This window comes from Budorcas taxicolor, chromosome 1 (assembly GCF_023091745.1).
Source record: "Budorcas taxicolor isolate Tak-1 chromosome 1, Takin1.1, whole genome shotgun sequence".
NCBI classification, from domain to species: Eukaryota; Metazoa; Chordata; class Mammalia; order Artiodactyla; family Bovidae; genus Budorcas; species Budorcas taxicolor.
In genome coordinates this window covers 155,814,855-155,833,152 of record NC_068910.1, presented here as the reverse complement: position 1 = coordinate 155,833,152, position 18,298 = coordinate 155,814,855, and the positions used below count along the sequence as shown (strand labels likewise).

Here is an 18,298-nt window from a genome sequence, read left to right as displayed (position 1 = left end):
ATATACACAATGTTTTTATATATATCTGCTTCATCCACTATTTTTTCTTGTTGAAATACTTTTAAGTAAAATGCATACATGAGATTTCACTCCTAAATACTTAAGTAAGGATCCCTAAAATTTTCAGGACATTTTCCTACACAATCACAGCACCATTATCATACCGAGCAGAATAATCATAATTTCTTACTATAATCTAGCAATGTATATTGGAGAAGGCAATGGCACCCCACTCCAGTATTCTTGCCTGGAAAATCCCGTGGACAGAGGAGCCTAGTGGGCCGCAGTCCATGGGGTCGCTAAGAGTCGGACACGACTTGAGCGACTTCACTTTCACTTTTCACTTTCATGCATTGGAGAAGGAAACGGCAACCCACTCCAGTGTTCTTGCCTGGAGAATCCTAGGGACGGGGGAGCCTGGTGGGCTGCCGTCTATGGGGTCGCACAGAGTTGGACACGACTGAAGCAACTTAGCAGCAGCAGCAGCAGCAATCTATATTCAGATTTCCTTAGTTGTCCCCCAAATATCTCTTGCAACTGATAGGGTCAAGTCAAGATGCAATCAAATCCACTGTTAAGTTTCCTAAGTTTCTTCTTATTTAGATCAGTACATGTCAAATTTTCATGTGTGCATACAAATTACTTGGAGTTCTTACTAAAATACAGATTCTGATTTAGGGATTAGAGAGGGACCTGAACTTCTGCATTTCTAACAAACTCTTTTTTAAAATTTATTTTTTAATTGGTGTATAACTGCTTTACAATGTTATATTAGTTTCTGCTGTGCAACAGTATGAGTCAGTTATAAGTGTACATATATCCCTTCCTTCTTGAGTCTCCCTCCCACCCAACTAAGAGAATGCCAACTCTAAATTTACCAATTAAGTACCTTGCTGCTGCTACTGCTGCTAAGTCACTTCAGTCCTATCCGACTCTGTGTGACCCCATAGACAGCAGCCCACCAGGCTCCCCCGTCCCTGGGATTCTCCAGGTAAGAACACTGGAGTGGGTTGCCGTTTCCTTCTCCAATGCATGACAGTGAAAAGTGAAAGTGAAGTCGCTCAAGTCGTGTCCGACTCTTAGCGTCCCCCTGGACTGCAACCTACCAGGCTCCTCCGTCCATGGGATTTTCCAGGCAAGAGTACTGGAGTGGGGTGCCATTGCCTTCTCTGACAAAACAAAACCAACAAACACCAAAAAATTAGAAACTGCCATTTATTTCAACTCAATGGAATTCTACCCAATGGCATGTATTACATATGTTTTGTAATATTATGAATGTCATATTCCCAGGATTATGGGTTTTATTCCCTTTAAAGAGTAGACACATACTTCCAGAAAGGTGAATCTCTTCAGGTTTCTTTCACTATTTAGTCATTATTTCACTTCTGAGGCTTGTCATTTAATACGGGTTCCAGTAAAATTTGCTCAGAAAATACTAGCCATGCAATAATACATGAGGATTCACTTCCTGACAATACAGTACATAGCAGGCACTCAGTAAATGATACTACCAAAATTACTATTATTGAATTCACAGTTCTCTAGATAGATTTTGTTTTAATACTTTGGTATTCCCTTGCACACTTAAAGCTTTAAGGTTTTATTTTAAGTTTCAGTTTCAGGAGAATTAAAGATGAAAATATGGTATATAACCATGTTTGTTCTATAACTCTTTGAAATTTTCTGGTATTATTCAGTAACAATTTTTGAATTCATAAAATGTTATTTTTGAGACTATACATAACCTTTACCTCCCTTTCTGTGGATACTTGGATAGACTTCATTCATGTCACTAATAAAAGCCATTTATATAAAATATTCATTTAGCTTAGCCTTGGAAAGGGTAGAGACAAGAAAACAGAGTAAAAGAGATTGTCTGTGACTCTGTTCACTTAACAAGTACTATGAAACAGTTCAACAGTAGGTGATTTATGTGTAGAACTTTATCACGAATTTTTAAACCTTAAATTATCTCTATTCAATTTAGTTTCATACTAAACCAAACAGTTCTTATTTTTGCCTTGAAATTTCTATAGTATCTTCTTTAATATCTAAGGCTGACTGCTGGTTTACCTTGACATGGGCATTTGAAATGCAGGGTTATGAAATGTGAGTAGTAGCAGACTGGAGATGAAGATCTGAATTCCAATCTAGGTTGTACCACTTACTAGCAGAATCGAGATAGGTAACTTCTTTGAATCTCAGTACTAACTTATAAGATAAGGGTAATGATAACACCACTTTTTTGATCTTAAATAACCGTGGCTACATATTTTTTAAAAAAGTGTATTCAAGCAGCAGAAAACTTTAAAATGTGGAATATATTTGTAAGAAATCATGGAGGTAAGATGAAAACAGCCAGAATTTTAAATTATTTAAATGATTGTAAATATCAAGAAATGATACAAAAATTACCAGCATGATGACTTAAAGAAGAGACATAAACTCAGACCCTATTAAAATGATAAAAAGATGATGTTATGATCAATTGTATAATATTTCACAATTTACTAGAAGAAAGAAAGGCAAGAGAAAATTTCTTGAGGATGATAAAAATGTCCCTTATCTATGTAGGCTGCTTTCCTTTAAGGTAAAATTTATACAAAATAAAATGCACACTTAAAATAGGTTTTGAGAATTGTATATATATCTATATAAGGGCTTCCCAGGTGTTTCAGTGGTAAAGAATCTGCCTGCCATAGGAGGAGATGCAGGTTTGATCCCTGGATCAGAAGATAGAGGAATTGACCACTCACTTCAGTATTCTTGCCTGGGAAATCCCATGGATAGAGGAGACTGGAGGGCTACAGTCCAGGAGGCTGCAGAGTCAGATATGACTTAGTGCCTGAGTGCTCACACACACCTACATACCTATACAAACACCTTCCTAACCAGACAACTCCTTTAACTTGTAGCTAATTTATGACCACTAAATTAGAACAGTTTCAGTGTGCACCTTATCTACAGTTATTTCACAGATGTATAAATCCTTCAATTTTATGGTTGTTCTTGAAAAGAGAAGCAAGAATGAAGTCTGAATTAGAATTGAAATCTTGAGATCTTGTATTAAAAGCACCAGCCATTGCTTCAGTATAGAACTCCCATTAAAGACATGAGAATAGCAATAGTAATATGGTGAAGTGGCCCTCAAAACCACACGTACCTAGGATCTGTGAATGTGACCATTTATGAAGAAAAGAGTCTGTGCACATGCAACTAAGCTATGGAATTGATATAAAATCATCTTGAATTATCTGGGTAGACCCTCAATCCAATGGCAAGTATGTCTATCACAAAAGAGAAGACATACAGTCAAGGTCATGTAAAGATGAGAGGCAAAAATATTGAGTTATATAGCCACAATCAAAAAGTTAGAAGAGGCAAGAAAGGAATCACCTATAAAAGTCTCAGGGAATGAATACAGGATGCAGAAGTCACTAATTATAGTTATGGACAGTGAAGAGCCTGCTGCTGATTTCTCATACATCTTTATGTTTTATAATCTGATATTGTATTATATTATTTTTTGAAAGTATGGACTATAGGGCATCAGAGCAGAGAACTCTTGACTAAAAGTGAGTATAAAATATAACAAAATATAATAATATATAACTTTTCCTTCCTACTGTGAAACTATGCTGCATTGGTGCCTCCGTGGAGTGATAGCAAGTATCAGCAAGTTGATTGCTCCTCCCTCTTATTTTGCTGAAAATAAACAAGAAACAAAAGAATTCTAATGGAAGTTTAAGGATAGGATGTAAAATGAGATGAGTTATTTCTTATAACTCATTTATAGGGTTAATTTGTTGTTGTTTAGTCACTAAGCCTTGTTCGACCCTTTGCGACCCCATGGGCAGTAACCTAATAGACTCCTCTGTCCATGGAATTTCCCAGGCAAGAATACTAGAATAGGTTGTCATTTCCTTCTGCAGGAGATCTTGCCAACCCAGGGAATGAACTCATGTCTCAGGCATTGGCTGCAGGATTCTTTACTGCTGAGCTACCAGGGTAGTCTCTCATAGCATTAATAGCAACTCTTCATAGAGATCCTAGACATTGCAGGGCTGATAAATAGTACTTTGGATCTAGTCATTTCTCATTAACTTTTTAATACAACCTTTGCAGTGTTCTTCCCAATGAGCCTGCTCTTTGTGTTGGATTGTCACATGCTCCTCTATCCATAATGACAGCACAGATCTGGAAGCAGCAAACACCATTTTGTTTTACCAAACGGAATAATTAATTTTTATTAACAAAATAGTTTCCCCTCTCCTTGCACTTAGGAAATGTCAACCCACTCCAGTATTCTTGCCTGGGAAATCCCATGGACAGAGGAGCCTGGTGGGCTGTAGTCCATGGGGTTGCAAGAGTTGGAGACATCTTAGTAACTAAATATCCACTACCACATGCACTTAGTCTTAATTCTTAACTATTTATCATCAACATATTATTTAGCATCAAAATGTAATCTAAGGTATTTGTTATAACAATGCCTTAATTTGTGAAATACTCTGCTTGGAGCATCTTTTATTATTTGGCTCTTTGTTGCTGTAGCTTAGCTTTCCCTGCCTTCAGATATGATGTGAATAACAAACCAAATAAAATGTAAGCACAGACTATTTAATTAATGATTCATAGTATGTATTAATTAATAGGTAAGATAGGCAAACATTTAATGATTAAGAGAGGAAAGAAGGCAAAATATGTAAAGCAGGTGAGCTTGAAGGAAGCTTAAAATATGAAAACTAGGTTCTATAGAAGTATTTTGTTGACATATAAGAACTTCAATAACAAAAATAAATATGAACTAAATGAAAATTTTCACATTTTAAGGCTTGTGTTACAATTATTATCCCCACTCAAAAGTACTTTACAAACAAAGGCAAAATGTTTAAAAAACACACAGAGCCAAATTTTAGTGTTGGTATTGTAATAAATATTTTGTGACTTTGTAAAAATTAGTTAATCACTTGAATTCTCCAAGTTTTGCTTTTTATATTTGGATTAAGATTTCTAAGGTATGATTCAAGTCTCAAATTAGGTTGCTAAATCAATATGAATAGAACTATGAAGGTGTCTTGAATATTTTCAATAAAACCAATGCTATGGACCATCTAAGGACCTGAAAAAATAATTGAAATGAAAAAATAAGTGAATTCAAAAAATAGTGTCCTGATGTTCCACATTTGACCTTTGGATTGTTTCACTTCTATTTAGACTCCATATTACCTCAGGTCTGTTTTACTTTGAATAGTGATGAGAATGTTATATTTCAAAAATTATGGCTCTAATTACCTTTTTCCTCAGCCCAGCATGTTATGAATGTTTAAATGTCAGTGCCTTTCAAAGCTAGCAAATGTTTTAATTTCATATATTAAATTTAAGTATCGATGTGTATATTCTCTGACTGCAGAAAAGAGAATATTGCAATGAATGAGGTGCACATAGGACTTTTTAGAATCAATTTTATTTAGTTTAAGCAGGGAGTCTTTGATTATATCCTTTAAACTGTGCATAGTGTTTATGCTGCTTACAGAGTAGACTAGGACTTGAAGGATATTGGAACAAGAAGTGAGGGAAACAACTTTTCTTACTTAGGTGCCAAAGCACAGAATCTTAGACTATGAGGAACTTTGCAGTGAGGAGGAAGTGCGTGGCATAGGAATGGAAGTGTGGGCTATGGAGTCAGAGAAACATGGGTTTAAATCTAGCTCTACCATTTACTCATGGTACAATCTTGTGCTAATGTCCAAAATTCACTGGTTGTCCATTTTGTTTGTAAAGAGCGAGTAACACTAGTTTCTGCCTTAAAGGTAAGTGTGTGGATTAAATTAGGTGATTATGTATAGAGTGCTAGTATGCAGAAAGGGCTGTTGCTATCTTGTTCATTCCAGGTCATGCTTACTGACTGCCAACTATATATATATTTTAAAGTGTGTGCACAATGGTTTTGTCTAGCTCAATACTCACTAAATCTACATAGACTAAATATTTTAAATGGTTATTTTAGGATAAAAATGCAAAGGGTATATTTTAGCATGGTAGTGAGTTAGTCAATTCAATTCAGTTTAAAATTGAATTAAACATAAAATTTGAGGGTTTTGTTGTTGTTGTTGTTTAATTTTCTTCACCTCTGTCTGCATACTCACATTGTCTTCCACCATATGTATAATAACCTGTCCTCATTTCATCTTTTTCTTTTTTAAACAAATGGCTGTATACTTACAATTCTAATTTCTGGGTAACTTTAGTGAGCTTTGAATTCCTTTCCTTTAAGACTGTGATCTGTTTATTTCCCCTCAATTTTCTAGCATTTAAAAAAATCTCTATCTTCTGGATGTTTTCTCTTAAATTAAAAATATATCCACCTTCGTTCAGTTGTGTCCGACTCTTTGTGACCCCCATGAATCACAGCATGCCAGGCCTCCCTGTCTATCACCAAATCCCGGAGTTCACTCAGACTCACGTCCATCGAGTCAGTAATGCCATTCAGCCATCTCATCCTCTGTCGTCCCCTTCTCCTCCTGCCTCCAATCCCTCCCAGCATCAGACTCTTTTCCAAGGAGTCAACTCTTCGCATGAGGTGGCCAAAGTACTGGAGTTTCAGCTTCAGCATCAGACCTTCCAATGAACACCCAGGACTGATTTCCTTTAGGATGGACTGGTTGGAGCTCCTTGCAGTCCAAGGGACTCTCAAGAGTCTTCTCCAACACCACAGTTCAAAAGCATCAATTCTTCGTCGCTCAGCTTTCTTCACAGTCCAACTCTCACATCCGTGAAGGTGAAGGTGAAGGTGAAGTTGCTCAGTCGTGTCCGACTCTTTGCGACACCGTGGATTGTAGCCTACCAGGCTTTGCCGTCCATGGGATTCTCCAGGCAAGAATACTGGAGTGGGTTACCATTTCCTTCTCCAGGGGATCTTCCCGACCCAGGGATCAAACTCGGGTCTCCCACATTAGAGGCAGATGCTTTAACCCTGTGAGCCACCAGGGAAGCCCTAAAATCCTGAGGCATTCATCATTTCTCTACATTAAGTTGGAAAGTGAAAGTTTCTCAGTTGTGTCTGACTCTTTGCAACTATACAGTCCATGGAATTCTCCAGGCCAGAATACTGAAGTGAGTAGCCTTTCCTTTCTCCAGGGGATCTTCCCAACCCAGGGATCAAAGTCAGGTCTCCCACATTGCAGGTGGATTGTTTACCAGCTGAGCCACAAGAGAAGCCAAAGTCACATCTAAAACACAACAAATAAACTCTTCCTTGATTTGTTTACTCTCTATAATTACTGGTCAGTGTTTCCAACTTTTCAGCCTAATTTTATTTTCTAGTGAGAATAGTGTAGTCAGTTCATAGTTGACATTTCCTTTTTTTCTTCTGACATTTATTCTCTCAACTTATTGCATTGTCTCCTGTATTCATGAATCCACAGAGAAACCTACCCCCCCTCTACCACCAAAGAACACCAGGAGTCTCTGAAATGCTATTTCCAATTAATAATTTTTATCTAATTGTATTTCTTCACTTCCTTTGAAGCATTGATTATAGATTATTACTTCCTAAGCAGTCTTTATCTTTTTGACTCCCATGAAATTACACTCCCATGGTTATCTTTACATTTCTCTGATGATCCCATCTATAAAGTCTTCACGGGTCTTCATTTTATTCTTCCACCCCTTAAATATCAATGTTATTCAGAGATGCCACTGACAATCAATGTCAACTGTCATTCAGATATCTGTGGCTACACTCCGTATACTTCTAAGTCTACATGTGGACCACTTTATGTTTTAATTACCATGTACATGCTTCTCAAAGTATTATTAACTTTAGTTCACAATTTAGTCTTGAACCAAATTGGTCTTGAATGATACAATCACTCGTTTACTGGGTAACATCATATGGATATCCACAAACACATCACTGCCAATGTTTATCACTCATTTTTATCAAATTTAGAAATACTTGCAATCTTGACTCCTTTTTAAGATTTCTAATCCAATTAACTGAAAAGATTTACCAATTTTATCTCAAACATTTATCAAACATATCTACTCCTTTCTCTTTCTCTTTCCATCGTCCTGGCTTAACCTCTGACTCTTTCTTACTTTACTACTGCAGTAGCCTTCTGTCTATGCTTCCTGTTTCCACAATTTCTCTTTTAAATTTATCCCCCACATATGTATCAGTGTGTCCCTATCCTGAATACGCACTTGAAAATATCACTTATTCTCTACAAAATCCTCCAAGGATTTCCTATCACCTACAGAAATGGTTTTCAAGCTTTAGCAACTGTAGACTTTAAAAGAAGTTTCAGGTTTTTGTTGATTTGTTGTTGTTGTTCAGTCATTAATTCAGGTCCAACTCATGACCCCATGGACTATAGTATACCAGGCTCCTTTCTCCTTCATTATCTTCATAAAAGGAAGAAAACAAGAAAGGGAAATCTAGTCATGAGACTATCTAGTCACGAGAATATCAATGGCTCTTTTGTTGCACCGTGTGTCAGGCACTGGGCTGTGCATCTTGTTTAATGCCAGTAAAAATCTCAGTGGTACTGCTGAACCTATTTGAATGGCAGAAATAGAGACACAGACGAGGAGAATGAACTTGTGGACACTGCTGGAGAAGCAGGGTCAGGGATGAGTTAAGAAAGTAACATTGACATATACTACCATGTGTAAAATAGATAACTAGTGGGAATCTGCTGTATAACAGAGGGAGCTCAGCTCAGTACTCTGTGATGGCCTAGAGGGCTGGGATGGGACCATGAGAGGGAGGCTCAACAAGGAGGGAATATATGTATGTTGTCACTAAGTCATGTCCGATTCTTTGCAACCCCATGGACTGCAGTATACCAGGCTCCTTTGTCCTTCACTCTCTCCCAGAGTTTGCTCAAATTCATGTCCATTGAGTCCATGATGCATGCAATTACAAAATTTTAGTAATTTAAACTTCAAAATCCTGACTCTTGGTTATATAGAAAAGCAATTCCTGGCAAGTGTGATAAAAATAAAAAATCATTCAGTATTAGTGTAATCCTTTTCTCCTTACCGAGTATTTATGTGATTTGTTATTTTGCTTGATCCTGACCTGAACTTTCTGGGGTTAGGAGGGCAAATATATATTTACATTTCAACTTTGTAAAGGAAAATCCTGAGAGATTAATTACTCAAGTTTACCTGGCAGTTTTAGACTATTTTAATAAGAAAAGAATCTCTAGTCTTAAAAGGCTCATGTCATAGTGATAAAAACAGAAATTAACAAAGATATAATAAATGATAAGTAAAAATCAAGTACAAAATGATAGGGAAAGATGACAAAAATATGAATTCTGGTGGGTTTTCAAGGATCGAGAAAAACAATTATAGAAAGAAGCCTGATAAACAAATAAAGAAAAAGAAAGAAAAATCTTTCCAGGCAGAAGAAATGGCACAAAGGGACAGAGAAAGTGAAGGTAAGGATAAATTTAAGATTTGATAAATCGACTGCTGTGACTTAACCAGTAGCTATATGGAAATCATGCAAATGAGCTTATGGGAAAGAAAGACTTGTTTAAAGATGAAAGAAGATATGTTGGGTCTTGTTTGTGAACTATACTAATGAATTTGGACTTGCATCTACAGACAATAAGGACCATAGTTTGGGAAAAAGTAATAAGTAACTGTATTATAGCAACAAATAAGAACTTATAGAGAATTGTCTAAGCATATGGATTAGAAGGAAACTGGCTAGTGTAGTTCTGAAGTACTAAGGGTGAAACAAATTGGAGTCAGGTATAATATAAAATTTCACATTTGGACAAAATGTGGGTATTATGATATTATCCAAGATAAGAAATGAAGGTGACAGTGGAGGAATGTATGCTCATGATTTGGACTATGAGTTGATGTGTCTGAAAGATCTTGCAGAAAAAATGGTGAACTAAAAACAAGAATTTAACTAAAGCTTTCGGAACTATCAATCGGAGATTAGTTGTTGAAGCCAGAAAAGTAGACCAAACCACCTAGGTAGTCTGTGAAAATGGAAGACTGTACAGACCCCCTAGAAACATTAAAAGCTCAAAAATTAAAAGAGGATCCAGTTATAAGTAGAAAATTATACATAGAGATCTAGCAACAAATCATGGACTTTGGGCAAAAGAGTTGAAAGAAGGAAGGTATGTTAAATATTGTTAAATGTTACAGAGAGGACATGTAAGTTGGAGACTAGGGAGAAAAACTGAATTTCAAACGGGTTCCTGGATAGACTTTTCTTATCACTATCCCTACTTATGTAATAATTTTAGTATGATCTCCATGTGGCATACCTACACAATTAAGTTTTGAATATCTTGGTTTACTCCTTCATTTCAGTCTATCAATGAATTTTTTCTAAATAGAAGTACTCTCTAAATGGTTAAGGGTGTTTTACTTCTCTCTCTTCATCAACAGATGGGAGCTATTATCAAACAGCCATCACTCATAGTTAATGTGATAGCAGTAAAAAACTTTCACAATGAATATATCCCTTTTTAAACAAATATTTTCATTACTTTTTTATGTCAGGATATGCAAAAACTTGTTCATAAATGATGATTATTATATTCATATATACATGAAAAAGAATGGTAGTGTCTTAACATTTTCAAAGACAGTGATGTTTGATCTATTATGGACTCAAATCCCATTAAATTAAACTTCATGAGGTTAAGGACTATATTCTGTATTTAGTGTAGCACTTGACATATAGTAAGTATTAGGAGCATATTTTTTTTAATGATTTAAAAAATGCACTAGAAAGGAAAAATGATATGAGTCGTATGTAAGAGGCAGGTGAAGGAACAAGATAGAGAAGGGGGTTATATTAGAGAATAAGACACATATGGATGATTTAAATCAATATGTTCTGCTTTTGAATAATTGAAAGTTCAATAAAACCTCATTAATTATAATTCTCAATTTATACTCTTATGAGATCTTTCAGTTTGAGGCTTGCTGATATTTTAATTTTGCACTATTTATGAAGTCTTAAATATACTAATAAGATAAAATTAATTTAAGAAGTTTATTTACAACTACTCTTGGGGCAAAGTTTTAGGGACTTCAAGTTAAATTATTAAATGATAATGGAAGCCACAAATTGTCCATGTCATACTTTCACTAAAATCAATTCAAAAATATCTCCATGCAAATTGTACACTTTCTCTGAGGATCATAAATAGAGTCTTTGGATTTCCTTTAGCTCAGCATCCTACCATAATCGCTACCACATCATTACCACTCTCATCATTATTATTATGATATGTATTGTTTTTAGCAATGTCATCAATGCCATTAACAGTGTTTCCTATTAGCAGGCTTTGACTGTTCACAAAATCTCTGTGAAGTATGTAAATCTCCAAAATTTCTTAACTGCTGTAACTAATCCTTTAGAGATTAAGATGCCACCGAACTATGGCAAATCAAAATTTTAACCTGATTCTATATTGACTGCCCAAAATACCACAACAAAACCTAATTGATAGACAAAATTAGATGTATTATACTTATTGCAGTAAAGAAGAATACCACCTTGACTGAGTGTATTGGTTTCCTAGGCCTGAATAGTAAAGCATTAGAGATTGAGTGACTTAAACAACAGAAATATCTTGTTTTGACAGTTCAAGGTGTTATCAGTGTTGGTTTCTTCTGAGGTCTGTGACAGAGAATCGGCTCCAAGCCTCTTGCCTCGCTTCTGGTGGTTTTCGGGCACTCTTTGTACTTCTTTCGCTTGTAGACACAGTGCTCCAATCTCTGCCTTCATGTTCACATGGCTTACTCCCTGTGTAAAAATTTGTCTCTAAATTTCCTTTTTTATGTAATGACACTAATCATATTGTGGTAGGGACCCACTTTACTCCAATATGACCTCATTCTAACTTAATTATATATGCAGTGATTTATTTCCCAATCAGACCATGTTCTGAGATACTAAAGGCTAGGACTCAACATATGAGTTATTCAACCCATAACAGAGAATCTTAGTAGTCTCTTAGAGTGGGGAGAAATTAGGAGAGGGTATTTATGATTTATTTTAAGCCTTAGTTGTGTGGTTTTATGGCAGGTCTTAAAAAGTGGAGTGCTGGTTGGAACTGGGCAGTTTCTAAAATTAGGTTTAGAATGGCAAGCAAAATAAGGAGAGGAACATAAACAAGTTTTGATAAATAAGCTATTAGTCTTGATAGGTAAGCTCTTTGGTTGATTTGTGGTCTTATCCAAAAATGCACATATGCTAGAACAAACAACTAAATAATTTTTAAAAAAATCATAGTATTGTTCAAAATAAGGAATGAAGAATATGCTTGATCACAGAATTATTTAACATATAGAGACTTATAATTACATTGTTTCATTTCTCATCTGTATGGTTTCTGAGTCTATCAGCTATATTATCCTAACTTTCTTTCCCACCATTGATAGATTCCAAAGTAATTTGTTCTACTGCTGCATTGATCTAATAAGTAGTTCTAACAGAATTCAAATAAAATTTGTTACCCTGTGTGGTCATTGTTGGTACAGACTAGATTTCATCTCATTCCCATGATAAAATTAGAAAAACTTACCTATCTACCATCTTGCTTTTTTCTATCTATCATCTCCATAGTTACTTATATCCTGTCCTAAGACATATTTTTTCTAGACAAATAACTCTAGTTACTTCAGGTTTTCAAATAAAAGTTATAGGTAGATAATAATAATTTCATAGTATATTTACAAGTTTAATACTACAAGAGTATTGTTTGAGGTGGTGTCCTAGTCCATTTCAGCTGCTAAAACAAACTATCAGAGATTGATTGGCTTATAAACAACAGAAATTTATTTCTCAAGTTCTGGAGGCTGGAAGTTCAAAATTAGAGTGCCAGCATGGTGAGGTAGCATCAGTATGAAAACTAGTGGAGGTGATGGAATTCCAGTTGAGCTATTTCAAACCCCAGAAGATAATGCTGTGAAAGTGCTGCACTCAATATGCCAGCAAATTTGGAAAGCTCAGCAGTGGCCACAGGACTGGAAAAGGTCAGTTTTCATTCCAATCCCAAAGAAAGGCAATGCCAAATAATGCTCAAACTATTATACAATTGCACTCATCTCACATGCTAGTAAAGTAATGCTCAAAATTCTCCAAGCCAGGCTTCAACAATATGTGAACCGTGAACGTCCAGATTTTCAACCTGGTTTTAGAAAAGGCAGAGAAACCAGAGATCAAATTGCCAACATCTGTTGGATCATCAAAAAAGCAAGAGAGTTCCAGAAAAACATCTATTTCTGCTTCATTGACTATGTCAAAGACTGACTGTGTGGATCACCACAAGCTGTGAAAAATTCTTGAAAAGATGAGAATACCAGATCACCTGACCTGCCTCTTGAGAAATATGCATGCAGATCAGGAAGCAACAGTTAGAACTGGACATGGAAAAACACACTGGTTCCAAATAGGGAAAGCAGTACATCAAGGCTGTATATACTCATCATGCTTATTTAACATATATACAGAGTACATCATGAGAAATGCTGGGCTGGATGAAGCACAAGCTGGAGTCAAGATTGCCAGAAGAAGTATCAATAACCTCAGAAATGCAGATGACACCACCCTTATGGCAGAAAGTGAAGAAGAACTAAAGAGCCTCTTGATGAAAGTGAAAGAGGAGAGTGAAAAAGTTGGCTTAAAGCTCAACATTCAGAAAACGAAGATCATGGCATCTGGTCCCATCACTTCATAGCAAATAGATAGGGAAACAGTGTCAGACTTTATTTTGGGGGGCTCCAAAATCACTGCAGATGGTGAGTGCAGCCATGAAATTAAAAGACGCTTACTCCTTGGAAGGAAAGTTATGACCAACCTAGATAGCATATTCAAAAGCAGAGCCATTACTTTGCCAACAAAGGTCCGTCTAGTCAAGGCTATGGTTTTTCCAGTGGTCATGTATAGATGTGAGAGTTGGGCTATAAAGAAAGCTGAGCACCAAAGAATTGATGCTTTTGAACTATGATGTTGGAGAAGACTCTTGAGAGTCCCTTGGACTGCAAGGAAATCCAACCAGTCCATCCTAAAGGAGATCAGTCCTGAGTCTTCATTGGAAGAACTGAATTTGAAGCTGAAACTCCAATTCTTTGTCCACCTGAGGTGAAGAGCTGACTCATTTGAAAAGACGCTGATGCTGGGAAAGATTGAAGGCGGAAGGGGATGACATAGGATGAGATGGTTGGATGGCATCACCAACTCAATGGACATGAGTTTGAGTAAACTCTGGGAGTTGTTGATGTACAGGAAGTTCTGGTGTGCTGAAGTCCATGGGGCTGCAAAGAGTCAGACACAACTGAGCAACTGAACTGAACTGAACTGAGCTGAACTGATGATCAGGTAAAGGCCCTCCGCCAGGTGGCAGAATTCTTGTTTTATCTCATTTAAGGGACTAAGGAGCTCTGTGAGGTCTCTTTTATAAGGACACTAAACCCCATGAGAACAGAACCCTCATGATCTACTCACATCCTTAAGGCCCCACCTCCTAATACTGTTACTTTGGAGATTAGTATTTCAGCATATAAATTGGGGGGAAGGCAATAAATATTTAGACCATAAAGGATTATCAGCACCCCATTACTTCTTGCAATCTGAATTTTATCTATACTTGCAAGTACAAAATTATTAATTACAATATCTTGATTTATTTCAACCATCTTAACTCTAAGTGTCTCATACAACATCTTTTGCGTTTTCAGCAGTACATAACCTCATGAGTTCACTCTATCTAAAATATATCTTACTATAGTTTTGAAGTTTTACAATATTTATAATATTATGTACCTTGTTGCCAAGACTTTGTTTTATTCAAAAGCATTCCATTCTACCAGCCTTTAAGCATAGAAGCTTATGCTTGCTTAAAGAATTAAATTGCAAAAACATATCTGAAAGGAGTTTCAGTCAATATATCTTACTCTGTAATAAGTTTGCCGTTTGTCACCCCCTTTTCTTTGAAATGCAAATAATGATCTTTTCTGAGAAAGAAAATACCCTTTGATAAACACAAATAATTCATTATGGAATCTACTTATTTTAGTTTATGAGTATCTCATGATTAATTAGATCAGTAGAATGAAATCCAACAATCAGAAACTTTGACGCAATTTAGTCTTTTTGTAGCTTTAAAGAATATTCAGTAAGCACTTGAAAAACAAAATCAATGAGTTTAAAATGCTAATTTTCTGGTTTTCCACAGGGTCCAAGTTTTCTCTCTGAGGCTCTTTTTCCTAAACATGCAATAAAAGTTGAAGAAGTGGATCCATTTTTCAATCTTCATGAGACCATTATTAAGGTAAGAGAGAAATGTATTCATGAAAAAGTTGAGGCTTTGTTCTTTCAGTTAGTAAATGAAGGAAAGGAAAATAGCCACTCAAGAGAAATCTATATATATATATTCGTTTTTAGAGTATACTAGAGAGGATTTTAAGTACCTCCTATTATTTTACTATGGAGTAAAGATAATAAGCAATTCTATCACAATCAGACCAAAAGCTGATGATTATATTCAAAAATCAATTTTTTTAAATTGAAGTATAGTTGATGCAGTATCTTGTAAGTTATAGGTATACAATAGTAATTCAAAATTTTAAAGATTTTACTCCATTTATAGTTGTTATAAAATACGGGTTATATTCCTTGTCCTATACAATACATCCTTGTAGCTTATTTTATACATTAGGGTTTGTATATTGTACTTCCCTGCGCTTTTATCTCCCTTCCCAGTTCCCTCTCCCCACTGGTAATCACGAGTTTGTTCTCTCTATCTGTGAGTCTACTTATTTTTTGAATTCACTAGATTGGTGTGTTTTTTTCAATTCCACATATAAATGGTATATAGTGTTCATCTTTTCCTGTCTGACATATCTCACTTAGCACAACGTCCTCCAAGTCCAGCCATGTTGATACAGATAGCAAAATTTCATTCTTTCTGTATGGTTGAGCAGTATCCCATTTTATATATACTACCAAAATAGATTCTTAATAAAATTCTTAATCTGAAACTAGACTTGTGGTATATTCTCAAGTATACTTCCTTTACCTCTGGTTAAGGACAATACAAAATGAGTCTTTGAATTTCTGTATCTTCAAAGGTTTGTTCCAATATTTAAGTTGCGTGGTTCATTGTGGTACTTCGTTGTAGGAAAAAAAAAAATGACACTTTTTCTAAGAAAAAGTTAGCCTGCATTTATATTAATTGATTTTCTTCTATGATGCTTATATCTATGTTTATGGTAAATACTTGACTTTGAGTTTATAGAATGAAGAAAATTAAATTCTACAGTGTGGAGCAAATTAATTTAATGTTCCGAGAACATATGACATCATGTGAAATTTTACATTTACCAACTATTGATTTAACCAATTATAACCTGCCTTTGGGGGATAGAGTTTGAACAGAATATTGATATTTCAGTACTCTTAAAATAATCCATATTTATGTATGCTTAGGTAAAATACTGAATCATTCTTACATCTTCTTAGTGAAATTTTACACAGCTCTTTTTATGCTTTAGAAAGAGGAATTGTGGCATAATAACTGAACTCAATGAGTGGCAATAGAATGAATTCAGAATACTAAAACTAAAATTCTAGGTACCCTGGCAATTAAGAGATGTGTACATTTATTTTTTTCTGAACCTTTAAAATAAGCAAAATTTCTACCACACTTTATGTAAAATTCTCCTAAGCTCAAGATATCTAAATTTAACTACATTTATAACTCTTTCCTTTCCAGTCTAATCTAGTTCCTTGGCTTAGTTTTGAATATATCCATCCTCCAATCATCATTGTTACTCGAATACAATAAGATAGAAAGTGAAAGTGGAAGTGAAGTCGCTCAATCCTGTCCGACTCTTTGCGACCCGTGGACTGTAGCCCACCAAGCCCCTCCGTCCATGGGATGCTCCAGGCAAGAATACTGGAGTGGGTTGCCATTTCCTTCTCCAAAGATAGAAGGGGCCCACAAATAATAACTCCTTAGCATTTAGAATCTTAATTGTATTCCTGATATGCAAAGAGAGAAAGAAAAATACATATCTGTTATCTACATATATGTATATCTATGTAAATATTTATATCTATATATATTTGGGTGAGGGTGTGCATGTGTGTTTATATGTATGTGTATATTTGTTGAAATGTTATGGGTACTTGAGCTTCCCTTGTGGCTCATCTGGTAAAGAATCTGCCTGCAATGTGGGAGACCTGGGTTTGATCCCTGGGTTGGGATGATCCCCTGGAGAAGGGAAAGGCTACCCATTCCAGTATTCTGGCCTGGAGAATTCCATGGACTATATAGTCCATGGGGTTGCAAAGAGTCAGACACGACTGAGTGACTTTCATCATAATCATCATCATCATCATCATCATATGGGTACTTAGAGCCTTAGTTTATTTACTTATTTTTAAGTAAGGCACTAGAGGATTTTTAGGGCAATGAAACAATAATGTTTTCTCCATTTTTTCTGTTTTTCTCTGGATCAGGAAATTCATAAACTTTTATAGAAGGGGAAATTTGAGACCATATTGGTATCAGATATATAATGAGATGATTTCACATCTAATATGTGAAATCCTCAGTGATAGAAAATTCTAAGGTTTAGATTTTAGATGTAAAAACACACAGTGATTATTGTCATGTGAGATCTTAGTCACCCTTCATCTCCTGAGAGAATGTTAGGAGGCAAGAATGACTGGGTGAGAAAGGGATTAGGGGAGCATAGAGCATGGCCTGAGCTTATAAATATGAGATCAGTACTCAGTATGAAACAGAGAATGAGAGACTATATGAGTGAAGACACAAATTTATACACAGATATGGTACATGTTCTACAGGTATTTTTAAATGTATTTCTTGTGCACACTAATGTTTAACCCATTAGATGGATGGTGAAAATAATGCTGTCTATGAAAAATTAAAACCTACTGAAAGTGCAGAATCAGGTGTTCTGTGACACTTTTTAAGGACCACATATATTTACTTGATGTTGATACTGTTTCCTCAGTCACAATTACCTGTGGTAACCAGTAGTGTTGTATACATAGGCCAAGGGAAGAATTGTGCTTCAGAAGTTCAGTCTTATCTCACCAATATAAGAACGTGTAGAGCCATAAAACAAAGCATTTAATAGATACTTTTTTTTAAAAATCGTATTTTCTTTGATAAACAACAAAATGAAAGTACAAATATAGAGGGATTGACTAGAGCGCCAAACTAGGAAATATAGATTTTAATTCTGCCTTGCTTCCCAATTTGTTATG

General features: G+C 35.5%; 1 protein-coding gene across 1 annotated transcript in view; it reads left to right on the top strand.

The window, feature by feature from the left end:
* The window catches only part of NAALADL2 (N-acetylated alpha-linked acidic dipeptidase like 2), an 895,965-nt gene that overhangs the window by 644,411 nt on the left and 233,256 nt on the right, over positions 1-18,298 (top strand). The window contains exon 12 of the mRNA XM_052645317.1: positions 15,234-15,329. Within this exon, the coding sequence (XP_052501277.1) occupies positions 15,234-15,329 (96 nt within the window). The remainder of the gene's footprint in view (positions 1-15,233; positions 15,330-18,298) is intronic.